The following is a 21,319-nucleotide window of genomic DNA, read 5'->3' on the forward strand; positions in this document are numbered from 1 at the left end:
AGAAAACAAACTGGAAAGCACAGACAAGTGGGATTATGGCGTCTGCTGCTTTAGAAGCATTGATAGACTAGCTAATATTAAAGAAAAACAACTCGTTGGTAATATGGGAATATTTTGGTTTCAAAATTACAGACACCAAACAATAATAGGAGGTTTTGAAGACCTGTCGCAGAATTGTTAACACTGCTTACAGATTATTTAGCTGAAGCGTGAATCGAATTAAAATCAGCTTGAAGCGTAAATCAAATCAAATCGCAATATCTGTCCAAAAAAATCACAATTAGATATTTTCCCCAAATCGCACACAGCCCTAATATGTACCCAATTTAATTTTCAACACTTTCAAAACAATACTGTTAAATTACAATGAGCTCAGCTTCTGGAGTTTTCAGGCTTTAAAATGAGTGCATCTTATTGAGATTCCACTCTTGCATTTCCCAAATGCTTAATAAGCCAGAGTAGATCATAGATGCTGCTGGCACCCATTTTCTTTGGGGAAACTGTGATTAGTATGTGGCGCGAACAAATCCTTTAGAGCAGAAATGCATGTCGGTAATTCGAAAAAGCAATTTAAGCATAAAAATGAGTTTTTACATATGTGCTCCAAAAAATTGTAACAGAAATAGTCAAATGTTGCACTGCACAAATACATTGCTGGTCTGTGAATCCTTTTATATATGATAAGAAGGGCAGAGTAATAAATAATTCTGTTTCTTGGTCCACCATTGGTCCAAGGTGAAAGTCACAATCAGATCAAAATGGAAAATTCTTTTTTTTTCAGGATTATTGCAGTGTTTGTTGTGAATTATTTATCTATGCACATTATTATTATTGTTATTTTATTCATGTTCCCTCTACATTTTTAATCAAAAACATGGACTTGCTCTCTCAGAAAACTCTCTTCTCTTCACTGATGATGTGTGCATTGACACACACACACACACACACACACACACACACACACACACACACACACACACACACACACACACACCAAATTCTTTAACGTGAAATTGCTGCAATTACCAAATGGTACGGATTCAATGATGGACAAATTGAGTTAAACCTCACATTTTTTTCTAGTTCGAGAAGCTGTTTTACCAAAATATTTTGAATGAATGTTGAAAGAGCATTGCAATTTGCAATTAACAAATTGTCAGTGGCTGTTCACGTTCACCATACTACAGAAGTAGAAGCATTTCTGTCCAATGTACATCTGATTCGCACCCGAGTGGATTTGTTTACAGTTTCTGGTTCACTTTCAAAAAGGGCAGCGTAAAATCTAACTGCACTCAAACTATATATAATAAATCAATATTGTTTTTGGTTTAGATCAAAGCAGGTGAATTAACAGACATTCTTGGTGTGAATACACTCTTAAATTTCAGGTTAAATTTCCCTGTAATTCAAGCTATGAAAGGGATAAAAAATGTTTGTATTAAGGCTGCACGATATTTTGAAAAATCTGACATTGCGTTTGTTTTGCTGTGATGTATATTTTGATATAAGTACAATTTCTTGGCTTTAATAGCTCTATTTGTTAAAAAACAGAAATCATTAATTTAGATTGGTTGAAGGTGTGAATCATGTATAAAAAATGTAAAGAATATTAAAAATAGAGCGAATGAAAGAGGTAAAAAACAGTTCTTTATGGTTTTCCGGAAAGTCAAACAGTATTCAGATACAGAAATTGAATAATGTAATGTAAAATAACACTAAAATAACTAAAATAAGACAAAAGTAACTAAAATAACACAAAAAACATAGTCTTCATTGTATTAATAAATCAGTATAATTTGTCTTCATTTAAGTTACAATTGTGTAATGTTATTGTGTAAATTAATGCTTTACACTCTTTGAAATGCCTTTGACTCATGCAAATGATAAAGTTTCTCTCTGTTATGGTTATATGTTGCAATGACTCCATGAATCTCATGTATTCTCAATTGTTGATTGACTATAATCCCAACTTAACATTGCATATTCTGTGACTATTGCACTATTATTACATTCACAGTAGACATGGGTCAAATAAGATTCTAACGGCATGATAACCTTGTATAAAAATATCACATCATTGTGATTACTGCTCTAAAATAAATTATTTTTAAATGTCTGGGTAAAAAAACAACAAAATATTTTTCTCTTTGAAAACAATATATTTTATTTTTTGAAAGATTGAAAATATTTTGGCACAGTTAACATGTCAGGCTAAACGATGAAAATTAATTACTGACTTCTTTCTTCATCAGTTTCAAAAACAAATTTCTTTACAATTTAAAATGGCATATTTTTATATCTTTTTTTTTGCTGAAGATACTGTTGTCCTAAAATAAAACGTTAAAAAAATCTTACACATACCTTAGGAACAGTATTAAAGAAAACTTTGGCGGTTTTCAAACCTTGTCTTTTCTAAACCATGGTATACCTTGAAAACGGTTATCGTCCCATGCCTAGGTCACTTACATTAAAATATCAATGTTGAAACGATATATTGTTCAGCCCTTCTTTCCATGTGTTTAATTACTTAGGAGTTATATTGGAAAATTCATCACTCAGTCAAGAGAACTGTTTTTCTAAACATCAACACAAGTGTCAACAAGCATTATTGCCTATTGCTATTATTTAATGTTGGCTTTTAGACTCAATTGATTTTCTAATAGAGTAAGTCAATGTAAGTTCAATTATCTGTTCTTGAAGACAGTCACTTGATGTTTTCCAAATGAATTAGCACTTTTGAATGAATTATATGAATACATTATTCAGTGAATCACTCATTAAAACATCACTATCTTCCATTTACTCATACATTAGTGTCACCACAGCATCTGCTCATGATATGGCCCAGTCCAGGATTATGGAGACCTCGGGATAAGGAGTATAATAGTATAAAAGATAAGTGTAGATGCCGTTCAAATCCTAAAATTTGTTTTTTAATGAAAGTTATGACAAGCAAATTAAGACTTGCTTCTCTACAATAAAGCTCGATTATGACTAATAACTATGGAAACATGCCTGACTTGACTATTCAGTCAGCGCTGGCTTAAAATGCTAATGTTATGCAGTTCAGTTTTAGATTTCACCTATTGTTTTTCAGTGAAAACACTTCTTAAAAATCTTCTAAATAAAGCTGAAGCAGAGCAAAACTGGTGTTTTGTTTTTCAATTATGAATTTCAGTTGGTTTTCAAAGTTCAATTATCTATTCATGAAGACTCTGTTGAAGGTTTGATTCCAAATGAATCAGCTCCTTTGAACTAATTAAATGAATTAAGGATTCAGTGAATCACTTATTAAAACACAACTTCCTGCCACTTAATCATAAATTAGTGTCATGTTTATTTATCCCCAATGGCGAACATACCTACGTAAAAACACACTCAGCCATATGCTGTAAGAAAGAATAACAAAAACAAAACAAAACAAAAAAACACATTATTTAAAAATACATTGCCTTTAGGGAAAAATGGGAAAGCTGAAGTCTGATTTGAAAGCGTCATGTTTCCTTTAGTAAATGTGATCTGTGGGTGTTGGTTTGCCAGGAGAGGAGGATGATCGGGAGCTGGAGAAACTGGAGGAGAAGGTGTGGGATCCCAGCAACCCCCTCACCGAGAAACAGATCGACCAGTTCCTCGTCGTGGCTCGGTAAAACTCTGCAGCAATGAAACAAATTTGCTCTATTTCTCTCTCTCTATACCAGTCTGTTGTGAATAGAACATTTGCGTTGAAAAGATCTAACTCTCAAATTCTGAAATAAATATATATATTATTGTTTTGTTCCCACTCCATGCTCTGTTATTTCAAACTGCATTTTTCTTGCTCTGTTTCACTCACTCATTCTGTTTCAAATCTTTCTGCAGGTCTGTGGGCACGTTTGCGCGGGCTCTAGACTGCAGCAGTTCAGTTCGGCAGCCCAGTCTGCACATGAGCGCTGCAGCAGCCTCCAGAGATATCACACTGGTACAGCACATCGCACACACTCACTCACACACACCACTGCTGGAACACTTCACACTTTAGTGAAGCTCAGCAGGTTCAGACTAATTAATGGCAGACTTCTACATATATATATATATATATACACACAACATTTTTGTATCATTTGTGCAATTTTGAATCTGGTTGTAAATGCTTATGTCATCGTTTTTTTTTCTTCATTCATTTTGTATAGTAAGTTATTTAACATTACAGCGTATTTTTGTGACTTTTTTAAAATTACAAGCACAAGAGGATAGCTAACTGAATATTCCAATAGTCTTCAAAAGTAAAAAAACAACAACTTTTTATTATATGAATTGCATATTTTATGAATTTATCCATTTTTTGAATTTCATTTTAAATAGAAGTGCTAAGTGCATTTGAGGTAAAAATGTGAACATGAACAAACAGATGAACATTCATTACCCATTACAAAAACACCTCAGATAATTACATATGTGCTTAATATCAGTTTTTGCTTATGTTTTGTTTTCTCATGTTAATAGTTAAATCTGCTGCATGTACTTTGTTAAAAAAAAAAAAAAAAAACAGACAAGCCAAACAGACGTTCTGACACATTTAGTCATTGAAAATAGCAATGTGCTGAAATGTCTGCTTGCCATGTACCTGCGGCAAAAGCATTTCTCCTTTTTATTATTTTGAACATGATAACTTATCTCAGTTGGTCATATATGAGGTATATTAAATGACTCATTCTAAAATGTCAAATAAAGATAAGCTAATATAAAGAATTATCCCATAATTCATATAGATTACATACAGTCAAAATTAAAATGCAATTGCATATTATTCGTGCTTGTATTATATACAGTCAAGCCCGAAGTCCAGGGATATGATTAATCTCTGGTTTGAATATCTATTTGTTGATATATATATATATATATATATATATATATATTTTTTTTAATTAGCTTTATTAGTAGTAGTTATATAGTTTATTATAGTGTATTATTAAAATGTTATTTGATAAACCTTTGAAAAAACCTGTTCCAAAATCAGAGGTTGTTTATCAATTTTAAATGCTTTATTTAAATCATCTATTCACATTAATCAAACTCATCAGCATGAAGCACATCAGTTTTGTGCACTCTAAAAAAATACTTAAATAGATAGTTAACACACAATTTTAAATTCACTCACTATTCACATGCTCTTGTGACAAACCCAGATTATTTTCTTCTTATGTTGAACACAAAAGAAGTTGTTTTGTTGGAAACCAGTAACTATTGACACATAGAAGGAAAAAAAACAAATACTATAGAAGTCAATGGTTACACGTTGCCCAGATTTTTCTAAATGTCTAGCAACAAACAACCAAACAGTCAAACAGCTTTGTGACAAGTGAAGGATAAGTAAATGACTTTAACTTTGGCTGAACTATTCCTTTACAAATTGTAGGTTTTGCAGTCGTCCTGAAAACATTTTCATTAGATACAAACAACTTTAAATGAATAGTTTTCAAATTTTTACCTTTGTTTTAAATGTGTAATGTAACATGATTGTCTTTGTACCAAGTTAATTTAATTCCTTAAAATAATGGGTAACACTTTAGGTCTTAATTCATGGTATTAACAAAACATAAACTAACATTTACTAGCTTAATAAGCTACTAATTAATGGTTTATTAATCATTAGTTAAGTAGAAGTTGGCTTTAGGTATTGGGGTAGGATTAGGGATGCAGAATAAGATCATATTTATATAACTACTGATTAAGGCTGCACAATATTGGAATAAACTGATATTGCATTATTTTATTTTTCTGGAATAACTAATACAGTCTCAAAAGATGGATTGGATTGCTCTATTTTTTTCTGTGCAGTCATAACAGCATTCAGGTACAGAAATTGAATAATCACAATTTAAGAATAACATTTTTCTTACTTTGTCTCTTTTCTTGTCCAAATATATAAAATGTCTTGTAAATCTAGTAGAAATATAGTTTTGTTTTCGCTTTTAGTAGAAAAGATATCAGCCAATGGAGTGATTAAAGTAATCTTATTTTCGCTTCATAGGGTAGATATTTGAACTAGAAACAAGACAAATTTTTTAGTAAAAATACTTTTCCCCCCATAAATTGTATAAATAATTAAATACAATACATTTTTATTACACCTCCAAACATCCATCATACTTCTGTGTGCTAAAACTCTCCGTAACTCTACAAATCAGATGTGTTCTGTTGCTCCTGCTCAACTATAATTCAGACTCAACATTGCAGATCTTGTGATGCGACTATTGCAGATGTGCACATTGCGATATCAATGCTGAAACGATATATGGTGCAGCCCTACTACTAATGAATAATTAACATCTTAATAATTGGCTAGTAATAAGCCAGTAGACTTTAATGTGACCTGATCTTAAGTGTTGCCAAGTAATGCTTTACCAAAGACTTTTTAAAATCCCTATGGCAAAAACTAATAGGGAAAATACCCCATAATAAAAACAGGGTCCCCACGCTTCTTGAAAGGGCTTGAATTTCAGACGTGAATTATGACCTGGGAAGTACTTAAAAACAATTGTAGGTTCTTGTAAGGGCTTGAATTGATGGTTTATGGTGTTGTTTCAACTATTGTACTGCGAGAAATTCCTCATTTAACAATCCTAAATTTACAAAACATTTGAACAATAGTTCACAAACCACATTTGATTATTACCAGTATTTAATTCAAGGAACTACAGCTTTAAAAAGTCCCTAAAAAACCTTGAATCTGCTGTTCATGAAAGAGTGGGAATCCTATATAAAGTGAGCAGACACTAATACACTTTGTTGCAAACATGTTTTCCAATAGTCCTATCCCCTAAACTAAACCCGTGATTCCACTAGGACGATCAAACAGGCTCCAAGATTTGGGTGGCAAATTGTGATTAGAATTTCGAGTGCACAGCGATCACGATCTTCTCACATAATCACGATTAGATCAAATAATCCCTGCTAGGGCATTATGTAATAATTGCAACAGGCCTATTGCCAGCTTCAATGCTCAGTCTCTGCCTATGGGGCTGTACAAGAAGAAGCAGGGTGTTCACTCTCTAGCCACCCTGACTGTGTACAAAACATGAAGGAAAGGCGCCAGAGGGCAAGATCCCTACACATAAACACACACACACACACACACACACAGCCCACACAATTCCTCTTCAACCAGTGTTGTGTTGTTTTCAGGGTTGAGCAGTTGAGATTTGCAACACTCCTCTAAAACAATGGAGTGTCTGCTGATGTGTCTTGGATTTGGGCCATCATTTATTGCTGCTGCTTCATTTTCAGTTTCACGCCATGGACACGTTGCATAAGAACGGCTACGATATGACGCGGGCCATCGCAGCGCTGGTACCTCAGGGCGGACCTGTGCTCTGCCGGGACGAAATGGAGGAATGGAGTGCATCCGAAGCTAACCTATTTGAAGAAGCGCTGGAGAAATACGGCAAAGACTTCACTGATATTCAGCAGGACTTTGTGAGTTCAAATGGCATGCTTTTTTTTTTGAACGGCATATGCTAAGGTAATTGTGGCAGTGATGACTGATAAACTGCCTTTGTTCAGGGGACGGGCGAGTGTGCCAAGTTTATGTTTAACTCTGCCACCTGGTGGTCGATGGGGGTTTGTGCAGCGCTGAGTGTTTTGGTTTTGGGGAGAGTCTGTCAGAAATGTGTACTTAGAGAAACAGGGAGGAGCCAGTCGTGGAAAATGGGCACACCCGAAAGAAGGCAAGCAGCTTATTGAGGGACACAAAGGATTGGGAATTGAAGCTCGGTTTCTGTTTGACATCATGGCCAGATTTGCGTATGAAAGCGCTGATTATTTAAAGGGGTAGTTCACTCAAAAATTAAAATGATCTCAGGGTTTAATTGGCTTTGTGAGACCACTGCATTTGCTACAGTTGGAACAAAACTGCTGTTATTTAAAAAAAAAAAAAAATATATATATATATATATATATATATATATATATATTTCGAGAAAAAAAGAAAACTTAAGGTGGTTTATTTACATGAACAAACAGTAAATAATGCGTTTACAGGGCATATGCAGGAATCCTAAAGGTAATTTCAATACCCTTTTAAGACTTTTTAAAAACCTTATCTAAATATTTTAAGATCTCATCACCTCTGCAAGTTTTAATCAGTATCAAACCTTTATTATTAAGCAGTTGTAGTTAAATAAATCAATGGAGCACAACCAGGCAACAGAACTCAGATTAGCTCGCAAAAAACAAAGCTTGAAAGAGTAAATTATGCGCTTGTTTATAGCGACAGACTTCAGCCACTGTTTAAACTCGTCTTTCTTCAACCAGGAGTGCACAAACTTGCATTATCCCATTTTACCATCTGTTCTGCTCTATGGTTTCGCTACATGTGGAGAGCGTCAGGTCACCTTCCCGTTTTTGTCACGAATTACGTGACTTCACCCGGTCGGAGGAGCTTGGCCAGATGTGCCCCAGCCCGAACCAATTGCATGGATCGAGCACGGCGTTGTTAATATTAGGAGAAAAATAAAAATATTTATGCTTTTTTTGGAGTCAAACACTTTGGACAATGCTTGAACAAAATTTTTAAAACTCGTAAAACGTGTTTAAAACTTTAATACATTTTTAAAGGCCTTCATTTTCTCATAATTGATTTATCAATATTTTCAGCTGCACCTCAAGAAGCACTACTGAATCTGTCAGTGATTTTGAACAAGTCTAACTAGTCAAACAGACTTGTTTACTGAACCTTTTTTCAAGTTCAACTCATTTGACTCTGTAATCTAGTCAAAGTGGTTTTGAGTTAAAGGGCTGTTCCAAGTATTCCCTTCATTTTCAGAGCACATATTTTATTGAATTTGTTTGTAGATCTATCAGAAGCAATGCAAATAAAAATGTGTGTGTATTGAAATGCATTGATTGCATTGAATGATTGTGTAAAACAATGTAACTGTTATAAAGTAGACTTCTCGGAAGCTCAAATTGAATTTTTGTTCAAGTGTATTGAACTCTGTTCAAGGCAAATACATGGAGCTCATTAAATATAGAAAACATGGAAGCTCAACTGTATTAATATGATTAAACGACAACAAAAGTCTCACAACTCATGCAAGCACATCTGATATCTTGGGTTTATTTGATGTTTTTGAATGTATATTGATCAGTGTTTGCATTGTATTTAACGCTTTAACTGCCCCACCAAGAAAAATAATGTTTGGATTTCTTTACTCCAAATGTCGCTAGTTAAAACACTCAATGCATTTTTCTTCAACACATCCCATAATTTTTAAAAATTACAGCCTCTGCCGAATGATATGTCAGTATATGATAACAGTACAAAACTTAATACATATACTATGAAAAATCTAAAAACAGTAAGTGTAACACTAATTTATTTGAAAAAGTATTTAAAATAAAACATTTTTGAACACTAAATCACCTTTTTTTTTAAGTGTGGCAAAAATATTTCAGATTTTCATTTAAAATGCTTCCTTGTGTATATATATATATATATATATATATATATATATATATATATATATATATATATATATATATATATATATATATAATTTTTTTTTTTTTTAACAATAGAACCAAAATCAAGTGTAGTAGTGCAACAGGGTTATGCTTGTTTGATTTAGTTTTCAATTTTTTATATATTTTTTGTAAACTATTTAAAATATTTTATATTTAAAATGGCTATTATTTAAATGACTTTAACAGTCATTATTTAAAACAGTAAAACCATGGTCAACCGTTTGGTAGAAGGGCAGTCAAAAGATTAATACATTTCTCTGTTTTTTTGGTTTATTTTTGTCCTTTTTGCCTTTATTAAGTGGATAGGACAGTACTTAAAAGCGAAGTAGGAGAGTGAGAGGGGGTAGGGACAGGAAATGTCCTCGAGCCGGGATTCGAACTTGGGACGCCCTGAAGTGCTACTGCACCATACTGTATGTCAGCACGCTAACCACTAGACCAGGGGTGGCCAATCCTGTTTCTGGTGAGCCACCTTCCTGCAGATTTTAGTTGCTACCCATATTAACCACAGCTGAACCAATTAATTAGGGCCTGAACACCATGTGATAATTACAGGCAGGTGTGTTTGATATGGGTGGCTACTGAAATCTGCAGGAAGGTGGCTCTCCAGGAACAGGGTTGGCCAACCCTGCACTAGGCTATTGCACCATCATAAATCTCCTTTTTTATATATTCATATAGATTTATTCTTGTTAAAGCATATTTAAGAATCAAAAGAGTTTAATTGAGTGACATATTACTCTCAGATTTCTTTAAAATATCTTCAGTTAGATTTGAAACACGATCAAAAGTCACAATAGACACAAGGATGAGTAATTTGATGACAATTTTCTATTTTCAGTGAGCAAAACCTTTTTGAATTGATTGTTAAATGTGGAAAAATGACATTTTGTTTATTATTTTAATCTATTAATAAAAATATGGTCTGTATAAATGCTTTTATTCTTTTATCCCAGCTTCCGTGGAAGTCTCTGACCAGCATCATTGAATATTACTACATGTGGAAGACCACAGACAGATACGTTCAGCAGGTAAACCAACACGTCTGTCTCAAGTCTCTGCGTACAGGAAGAAAACCTAGATCACTTTCACACTGTAACATACTGTTTCCTGCTCCATACAGAAACGATTAAAAGCAGCTGAAGCGGAGAGCAAGTTAAAGCAGGTTTACATCCCAAATTAGTAAGTACTTGAGTGAGTCGTGCTTGAACTCTTGAGTTTTGCATTTCACCATACGCTTCAAATGACTGCACTTTGACCAGAGGAAATCCAGTAACGCTTGTGGCTTTTTTTTTCTGCAGCAACAAGCCCAATCCTAACCAGCTGAGTGTGAACAGTGTTAAGCCTGGGCTGGTGAATGGAGCGGGGGCTCTTCCGGGAGCTCCAGGACAGCCGGTCGGATTGGGGCGAGCTTGCGAGAGCTGCTACAGTGAGTGTATGAACTCTTTCACATGTATAATATGTTAAAGCATGTCTATGGCAGTGATATTGCCTTTTCTGCAGAGTTTACCTTCAACATTGATCAAACTTGCGCTTGATTCGGATCATAAATATGTACACTAGATATCACATACGGACCCTGAGCATGCATCAATATCGCCGCCACATTTGTACAGTGCTCCCGGCACAAATTCATTCAACTGCTCTAGTCAAGACTAAAGCCAATGTGAAGATGTTGGACTTAAGCACTGCGTATGATTTTGTTTTACGATTTTAAGAATGAATGTCAACAAGTAGCGTTATTGATGATAATACAGTCACTTACTCCATTGACCATAAGGCAAAGTAGCACCAACTCTCACTCAATACCAGGCTTATGGTAGTTTTGTTGAATAAAATCAGCAAACAATGTAAATGAAATATGAAAGATGCTGTGGTGCTAGAAACTTGTATTATTGTCGGCTAAGTGAACGAGTCATTCATAAAGGGCATTCGTTCACAAACGAATCACTCCTTCTGTAAGAATTAGAAGTGAAAGCAGGAGAGAGAGTGTGTTCAGCGTTTCCATGGAGTCTTAATAAAAAGTCTTAAAATGTCTTAAATTTCAAAACTTATATTTTATGCCTTAAAAAGTCTTAAATTCTCTGACATATTGTAAGTCTTTGTAAATTGTTGTAAGTCTTAAATTATTTTAAACCAGTCTTAATTCTGCTTTGCCCAAGTAAAGCTACTCAATTTGGACTGATTTCCATTCAATGAGCGACAATACATCTCAAAAAAACCTTATTTATATTTAAGTTTTTTTTATTGCAAAGAGCACAATTACTGCACAGTAGCGGTTAGCTTAAAATTTTACAGCAAATTCCCCAAATTAAATTCCCTAATCAGTGGAAAAAAACTAAAAACAATTACATGATTCCTCATGATAATACTGGTTTATTAGGAAAATTTTAACCCTGTATAAGTCTAAAATGTCATTTTTTTTGTGGTCCTAAAAGGTTCTTAAAAAGTCTTAAATTTAAATTGATGAAACCTGTAGACACCCTGGTGTTTCAGGACACTTTTAGATTAGATCAAATTTAACAGGGAGGGTGGATAATACATTTCCATGCACACATATACACTCTTTGTCGGCAGTGCCCATGCGGTCACTTATCCATCGATGTAAAAAAAGATGTAAAACTATAGTTTTCGTGATTTAAAAAACTCCTGGTCATAGATAGATGTATAAATGTGTATATATCTTTTCTATAATCTTTGGGACATACTACTTCCTCATTAACAGACTGTTATGAGTTTTATTACATCCCTTGTCAATCATCTTGACACATCCACATTTCTTTCATGGGTCAGTGCCAACTGACCCAGCTGGGGCTCGAACCAGTGACCTTCTTGCACCATTGTGTTGCCCATACTACGATTTGAGACGCACTAATTCTATTTTGAATACTATTTAGAAGGCATAGTATGCAAATTGGGACGCAGCATGTTTCCATAGACCTATTTTTGTCATTCTTAAACTTTTCACATTTTTGGATGGAGGCATAGTTAATAATTAATAGACTACATGGATTCTAAATCTCTGTCACTTTAGTAATTAAAGTGTACATTAATACACAAGATGTGGCTTATCTGATGCAAGTTACCATGAAAAGTGACCATATGGTGTGTTTCAGTGGCCAAAAAGGATTTACAAAACAACCTATTTGTTGATTTAATCTCAGTTAGAAACTAAGAGATGTGGATTCGGATGGCATTTAAATCACCACATGTCCTTGGTGTCACAAAAAAAAACTAGGTATTCGGCTGGGATTTTCATGTGGGTTGTGAGAGATACAGACGTACTAGATTTGGACAGCTATGAAGTCACCAACTACCTCCTCGTGAGTGGTGAAAATGCTTTTTGTCCCCCTTGAGAAACAGTTACCCTCCGGATAGGACTGTCAATAGTAATCTTAGAGGCTTAATATGTGCTTTAGTTAATGTGGAAAAAGTTGAATGTGTGTTTAAATATATTCTGCGCTATCTTTATCATTTTATCATATTTATAATTTATTGAGAGTAACAACAGATGACTTGCCTCAGATTTTGTCAATAAAAGCAATAAGCACATTCACTCTGTTCGAACCAACAAGTGTGTTCAATAATGAAGGTGGTTTCTGTCACTTCATGTGTATTTTTAAAAACCATCAACCACTTTGCTTATGAAATAATAAGTAGCAAAGGGTGGTCACACACTAGACAAAGCACAGCACCACAGTTTTGGGAAACATTGCCCAATTGGTGTATGGTGTATTTCACGCAGGTGAGTGGGCTTGACAAACCACCTGTTCATGACACACTCTTTTTCTCTCCATATGCACCAGACACCTTACAGTATGAGCAACCCTTACTTGAAGACATTGTGTAATTCTGAGTGTGCTCCACACAGGTGAGTGGGCTTCACAAACCACCTGCAGGACACATTCTCCTTTCGTATGCTCAGACAAAAAAAAGAGAAGAAAAAATTAATAAAAAAACTAATAAACTTGTTAAAATGTTAATATACTGCTACTCTCTGATGATTTTTAAGGGCTTCTTTTATTTTTCTTGTCACTTTAGATAAATGCATCTACACTGGATAAAAGCTTTCATTTAAAAATGAAAAAAAAAAAATAATAATAATACTTGGGTAATGGTTCACATCTAAACTTGACCCAATGAAAAATAAATAATTTGCCTTAAACATTATTCTCTTTCTCTATCACAACACTTTTATTTAACCTGGTACAAAGCATTTTTGTCTTGTTAAAGAAAATCAATTAATTAAAATTCTCTTTTTGTTCTAAAAAATAAGATATAGCTTTAATCAAAACAACAATTGCCATAAAATGTTCATTCTTCCAATAAAAAAAAATAGGGTAATGGTTTCACATCTAAATTTGTTCACTTTAGCCAATAAAAAATAAATCATTTGCCAATGTTTTTTAAAGACTGTTAGGCCAGTGGGCCGAAGGTAAATATAGTTGCCATTGGTAATTTCCTAATTTATTGAATAATATTTGAAAAAATAACTAGAAAGCGTTGCGTTTTATAAACTAATATAGCTTAATTCTTTAACATTTAATAATGAACCTATTACAGTATATACAAAAACAATCTCATTTACAACAGAATGGAGTTACACTAGTTTTTGTCTTGATTTGCTCACCAGTGTCTTCTGTATGGCTCTCTATCTGTCGAGTGACATCATTTACATAAAAAAATAAATAAATCTGCTTCATTTACAGCTTTTAATTGGAACTTTAATTTCAGTTAGCTTTTTTGTAGCTCAGCAATAAAACGAACAAAATAGATTACGTTCAATCAGAAATGACGATCATTTTTTAAAAGCATTCACCCCAATCCTCTCCATTCTTCTCAGATGGAATGGTGGGCCAAATCAAAGGTTACAATGGGCCAACTTTGGCCCGCAGGCCCTTATTTGGGCATCTCTGCATTACACACTACCCTCATTGATGGTGATGGTCAATATTTTAGAAATAAATGAAATATTGGGCTTAAAAAACAGAAGCCAACTCAAACATGAACACACAACGTTTATAATAAAACAACCGATATATTTTAAATAATATAACATGAACTAACTCTAAACCATTTCCCATTATGCACCTGGCTATAGTGCTGTGGGACACGTCGTTACTGTGTGAGTAACCTTCAAATTTTACATTGGTCAAAATATTTCTTAGTTGAGCTCATAATCAAGTATAAGTGTTTTGAACTTAACATTTATTAGTTATAAAAATAAAACAAATAATATTAAGCTGAAATAAAAGATACAGTTTTGGTAACACTTTAATTTGATGGTCCATTTGAGTTTTAGTAGACTGTCTGCTTAATATCTGTTAATACTGCTTTTTCAACAGACATTTAACTGACTAAGAAACTTTGTCAACTTACACTAACCCCAACCTAACAGTCTGCTTATAATCTAATGAGAATTAGTTGGCATGTAGATGCAATGTAACTTAAATTCAACAAACGGACCATCAAAATAAAGTCTGACCAAATATTTAAGTACTTCTTGAAAAAAAAGTTCAGTGTACTTAATGAATAAACATGCATAAATGCATACTGTATGTACACTAAAAAAAGTTGACAAAAAGACAACAAATATCTTAATGTTACCTTTTTTTTAGAAAACTAGTCAGTTTTCAACTTAAAACCCACAAAGTTTAACTTAAGATTTTTAGTCAGTTTAATTGATTTAGGTTGAGATGACTAGAAAAGTTCATTTGATTCAACTAAAAAAAATAAAGGCAGCAAGATTTGTTTTCGAAGTGGACAGTTTAAAGACTTGGTCCTCTATTTTGACGATCCATGCGCAAAGTCCAAAGCGCAGGGCGCAAAAGCATTGAGGACGTGTCAAAATCCACTTTTGCTATTTTAAGGATGGAAAAATTCTCTGCGGTGCATGGTCTAACAGAGTTGAACTTATTCTCTTAATGAGTTATGGGTGTGTTTTGAGAATAAACCAATTAGAGTGTCTTCTCCCATTTCCTTTAAGATTCAGTTGCGTTGCACCATGACGAGAAAACAGTTAAACAGCTCTTCTGCCATGTGAGAATGAGAGAATGAGCCTCCTCATTCTTTACCTTCGCTAAGAAAACATGTTGCACGCACAGACATCCATTAGCCTATTCATAATTAATTTAGTTTGTTAAGCTCAAAGATTTGTTTCAACACTACTTCTAAATTTGGTTCTAATTTCCAGCAAAGAAATAAATGACCAATAATAACGAAGTGTGGTCAATAAACGAGTTATATCCTAATACACATGCTATGCCCCATATGGTCTAAAACCTTTTTTAGACTAGAACGCCTATGGTCGCACATAAGAGCGCAAACGCAATTGCTATTTAAACAGCGTGGGGCAAAACGTTGAAGCTGAAACTAGCAAACAACAATTGCGCCGCTTTTGGTCCATTGTGCGACCCTTATGTTTTCAGTTACAGGCCATCTTAAAAATTAACCTAAGCACTGATTGTTTCGGTTAATTTAAAATTAAGACTAAGTTTATGTTTTTTAGTTCTGTTTACTTTAAATAGATAGTTCACCCAAAAGTGAATAGTTACTTATTACTTATTTACTCATTCTCAAGTGGTTTAGTTTTTGGTTGCTCTATACACAATTCACAATTCTGCCCTGGCCTATGTCAGTGAACTTATTAGGCCTTATTCAGCTTGTAGACCATTAAGATCCCATGACCAGTTTCTTCTGTCTGTCCCTCGGTCTCGCTGCAAATCAAAAGGTGATCGAGCTTTCTGTGTTGCGACCCCAAGGCTCTGGAACAGTCTCCTTCTAAACATCAGGATTTCTCCTTCATTGGATGCTTTTAAATCTAAATTAAAGACTTATTTTTACTTTCTTGCCTTTGAGTGACGCATGCATGTTATTTTTTATTTTTATTTTAGTATTACTTTTGAACATATACATTCCCTTGTATTTTTAATAACAGTTTTTTTTTGTTTTATTGTCTAGTTGATTTTGTTGTAGAACACTTTGGATCAACTACGGTTGTGTAAAATTGTGCTCTATAAATAAAGTTTGCCTTGCCTTTCCTACCTTTAATGTTTGCTCAGGTAAAGGTTCACACTACAGCGAGTAGAGCAGAGAGTGATGTAGGAAGGATCTTAATTTGTGTTATTGTTTTTTTTTTTATATTTAGCCACCAGCTCGTATCAGTGGTACTCGTGGGGTCCTCCCAACATGCAGTGCCGACTCTGTGCCTCCTGCTGGACCTACTGGAAAAAGTACGGAGGTCTGAAGATGCCAACCAGACTAGATGGAGAGCGGCCCGGACCCAACCGCAACAACATGGTGGGTGAAAAGTGGATGTTCTCCAAAAAAAATAAAAAACAAGCTGCAGTTCTTGACATGAAATCCTCTTCTTCTCTCTCTGCCCCCAAGTCTGTTTTATTCAGTCTGTTTTCTCTTTTGCTGTGCAATTCTGTTTTATTACACCTCTTTGTGACTGTTAAATGAACGCCCTGAAAGAGCGAATGAGCCAAACTGTCTTTCATCTATGTTTAAAGTGGAGTTCGTTCCTTTAAGATATGCAGTATTTAGATTCTTCTGTCAGCAAGAGCTTGACTTTCATATCTCTGTCTGTGTTCAGAGTCCTCACGGTTTGCCCGTGAGACACAGCGGAAGCCCCAAGTTTGCCGTTAAGACCAGGCAGGCTTTCTACCTGCACACGTCTCAGATGACGAAAGCCGCTCGACGCGTCTGCCAGGACCTGCTGAGATCCAAATACTTGGCCAGACACCCGTACACACCTGTCAACACCATCGCTATCAAAGCTGAGTGTGAGTAGGCACATATTTGAAGATTCAGTTCATTAGATGCAGTTGCTTATTGTGGAAATTATGTGTGAAGTATGAGCTGATGTAAACTGTGTAAAACTAATTATAAAGTACTACTAAAATCTAATTGTTAAGATATATAATATATATATATTAAGGGTGTCACGATCTTCCAAATCCTCGATTCGATTACATTTTTGATTCTAAAGGCACGATTCGATTTTCGATTATGAATCATTAATTAATTAATGACCAATTAATTATTTGTAGCCTACCGTTTAAACTACCTGACCTGCATGGTCTTTGTTTTACCCATAAACAAATCATACAGTAAATGAATAAAGGCAAGATACACACATAATTACCACCTGTCAATCACTTTTTCTGCGGGACTCGTGAAAAGGCAGTGATCTGTGTCGTTATAGTGGCGTCGGTAAAAAAGACGCACAACTAACAGGAACCAGCCAACAGTATCTGAGGTGTGCGCTAAAATGACAAGTGAGTAAAAGATTGAAGCAGTCTACTAATCCTCTGACTGCCTGAACCCGCTGTCTCGGAGCCCATGGCTGTGTGTGTGCGTCTGTGTCTGTGTGTGTGTGTCAGAGGTAGAGAGGAAGGAGGGCTGCTCAGAAATGCTACACGCCATTGTGGATCTCAAATCGTTGTCGTTCTAAAATGCCATTTAAAAACAAAGACAGTGTAAACAGGGCCTGAGTGTGTACTTTTCGTGAGCGAATTTGCAATGGGGGCGGGCGGAGGATCGCGATGCCGGTGTTGTCTATATATATATATATATATAGATTTTAGGAGGTCATAATTGTATTACATTTAGCAATTTGAACTTTATAATTAAAAAAAATATATTTTTATTATTGTTTTGATACATTTTCTGTGAAAATCCCTGTGTTTTTCTATAATTGCTAGCAACATTTAAGGAATTTAAAAGTTTGCTTGAATTAGATTTAATATAAAAATTAGATTTTTATATTCTTTATATTAATTGTCCTGTTTTATTAATATAATTTCATAAAGCTCATGAATGTTTTTTAAATATTAGAATTATTGGAAAAATTAAAAATATATTATTTACTCTTTTGTTTACATTCATTTAATGTAATGTAATGTATTTAAAAACTAAGTTTTATTTGTTGTAATGAGTTTAAGAAGTATTACATTTCATTAAAAATATGAAAAATAAAAGCATATTTGACAGCCTTCATTTCGTTGGGGGAAATCATCTGCTTGTTATTTTTTAATGCCTCTTATAATAAATATTTTAATCAGTAAATGTTATACAATTTGGACTTAAAATATCAAAAGGTGATAAGGTGATTTATTATTTTTTTTTAATCACTGGAAATAAATACTATTTGACAACCTCAATTTTGCAATAGAAATAGAATTATCTGATATTTTGTCCTCAGTAATTGTTAATTTTACAAATTATTTAAAAAGATAATTGATTATTAAATATTTTATTCTAAATTTGATTAATGTTTTTTATTGTTATTAGCATATTACACACTAATATTTATGGCCTTTCTGTATTAAATTTTTTTTTTGTCATAGGGCTACATGTTATTGGAAAAATCTGCCATTGCAATATTTAGTTTTTCGGCAGTATACAGTGTGTGTATGTGTGTGTGTGTACACACACACACACACACACACACATATATGTATTTATATTCATTCATTCATTCATTTTCTTGTCGGCTTAGTCCCTTTATTTATCTGGGGTCGCCACAGCGGAATGAATATATATATATTGCTATATGAATACAGTTTCACCAGATGGCTTAAATAGCTCAGGTTATAAATTAACTGCGATGTGACAATTGAGAGAACACACATTGTGATATCGATGCCCTAATTTGTCATAATAGGTGCGTTCAGGTCTTTCTGTGTAAACAAATGAAGCATTTTTAACACTTTACTGAATGAACAAAAATGCTTCTTTGACACTGTACTGATTTACCATATTAATTTGAGCCTAGTCCGAATACATGGTGTTTATTTTTCTCATTTACATATTCCAGGTGCTGTGCGGTTGCCAGATATGTCCAAAAAACCTGCATCTCTAAAGCAGACAGTAAGGAAGCCTTTAGAGTCTGTGGTTAGATATCTCGGTAAGCGAAGCTCTCTTTAAACACTCAATTAGATCTTCATCAACGATCCCTTTTTAATAATATCTTCTCAAAACCTTTTCCAGAGGCGCACCCTCTCCCGCCCAAAGCAGACCCTCCACGAGGAGTCACCATTTCCACAGGCAGCCTGACGCCCATTAAATCCACACCCATCCTCAACAACGGCTCGCCGACCATCCTGGGCAAGCGCAACTACGAGCAGCACAACGGCTTGGATGGTGAGCGATCGGGTTGTGTGTGTGTGTGTGTGTGTGTGTTTGCTGCCCACATTCTTCCTATTCTACTTGCAATGCTTCATTCACTCATCTTAAAATCTCCCATTAGAATCTCCACCAACCCCCATGCGATAAGATGCACACACACACACACACGCACACACACATTAGGTTTCAGTGAATTATGGGGACTTTATGCAGACTCTAAACCTACCCGTTACAGATCACCCATTTGCATTTCTCTCTTTCAGATTAGCATCATTTTGAATGTTTTTTTTTTCTTCATAATGTCAAAAATCTCATGTTTTTCCATCTTTGTGGTGACATTCGTAACCTGCAGTGTAGCATAAACAAGTGCACACTGATACGCGTGCACATACTCTGGCACACACACACTACTTTAATCTCTGAATGGCTTTCAGGGTTGTCATGGTAACGGATCAGCAGTGACTCACATGGATCATTAGTCCTGCGGGAGATCAGACCCCAAAAACACAGGCTACGTTTACACTGGTGTGTTATCTTTTGAGTTTTAAAACACTCCTCCATACTGGCATTCCAACTACTGTGCATTTCAGTGAAAATAATCTCAATTTATATTGCACAACTTTTATTTAGATCAGAATAAGATCAGAAAATATATGTAGGCTAACTGTATATGTATCGTTTGAATAAAAAACGATTTTTAGTTTTTGTTATAAACAGTAGGCAACAAGTATTACACAGAAAATCATGTAAATTTGACCTGTATTCAGAAGAAAACAAGATTAATATCTGAAAAGTAGGTTTAGGTTAAAATGTTGTAGTGTTTGTTGTAAAGAATGTAGATCTAAAATATTAGCTGCCATAGAATGCATTTAAACTATAGCCCCTTTCACACATACAGACCTTGGAAAGGTTGTATGTGTGAACAGGTCCTTTTTGAAAATACCGGTAAATTCGTTCTGGCTATTTTCCGGAAAGAGAAGTTGTAACATTACCGGCAATTTGCTGGAATGCTGCGCTGTGTGAATGCAGAAGGAAGATTGCCGTAATAAGCGCGTGCACGTCTAGAACGTGCTGACGTGAGACGTCTGCTTTAGCCAATCACAACAGTTAGACGCATTTACGTCTGCGCGGTTTGTGAGAATAAAAGCCTTTGAATATTTTTCCAGACACATTTAGCTGCTAGAAGGTAGTCAGATAACGTTTTTATGTTCTTCTTAATGCCAACTGTGTAAATAATCATCGATGAGATGCTTATGATAAGCCGTTGTTTGTTTACCTTCAAGCTTTGCGTGTGCCTGTGAAACAGCCTGTGAGCGCCTGCACACGCACATATTATGAACATCTCGACATGCGAAAGTTGTTCACAATATTGATCATCCACAGAGTTTGTAATTTAGTCAAATGTTTACAAATACAAGCGCGGCCGTTTAAAGCTCATTTGTGGTGAATGATGTCAGAATTTACCGGTATTTTGGAATGGATGTGTGAATGCTCTTTTCCGGAAAATTTTCGTAACGTCCTCGCCTGTGTGAACAGCGCTTTTTTGAATATACCGGTAAAGTCGTTCCGGAAATTTTCCAGATATTTACCGGTATCACTGTGTGAAAGGGGCTACTTTGTTAAATTAGAATATGCTAAATAGAAGGTGTGTGGCTTTGGTGCTAGAATTTTCCAGAAATTA

General features: G+C 34.6%; 1 protein-coding gene across 4 annotated transcripts in view; it reads left to right on the forward strand.

Moving 5' to 3' along the window:
• The window catches only part of mta1 (metastasis associated 1), a 107,848-nt gene that overhangs the window by 75,446 nt on the left and 11,083 nt on the right, over positions 1 to 21,319 (forward strand). The window contains exons 7-16 of one of the 4 annotated variants that reach the window (XM_087290832.1): positions 3,541 to 3,643; positions 3,859 to 3,958; positions 7,267 to 7,455; positions 10,461 to 10,535; positions 10,628 to 10,686; positions 10,806 to 10,939; positions 16,652 to 16,803; positions 17,102 to 17,291; positions 19,328 to 19,417; positions 19,501 to 19,653. In XM_087290832.1, the coding sequence (XP_087146958.1) occupies positions 3,541 to 3,643; positions 3,859 to 3,958; positions 7,267 to 7,455; positions 10,461 to 10,535; positions 10,628 to 10,686; positions 10,806 to 10,939; positions 16,652 to 16,803; positions 17,102 to 17,291; positions 19,328 to 19,417; positions 19,501 to 19,653 (1,245 nt within the window). Of the gene's footprint in view, positions 1 to 3,540; positions 3,644 to 3,858; positions 3,959 to 7,266; positions 7,456 to 10,460; positions 10,536 to 10,627; positions 10,687 to 10,805; positions 10,940 to 16,651; positions 16,804 to 17,101; positions 17,300 to 19,327; positions 19,418 to 19,500; positions 20,413 to 21,319 lie in introns of those variants that run through there. The other 3 variants (XM_087290833.1, XM_087290831.1, XM_087290834.1) reach the window with 3 other exon arrangements.

This window comes from Danio rerio, chromosome 17, assembly GCF_052040795.2.
Source record: "Danio rerio strain M-AB ecotype USA chromosome 17, GRCz13ab, whole genome shotgun sequence".
NCBI lineage: Eukaryota > Metazoa > Chordata > Actinopteri > Cypriniformes > Danionidae > Danio > Danio rerio.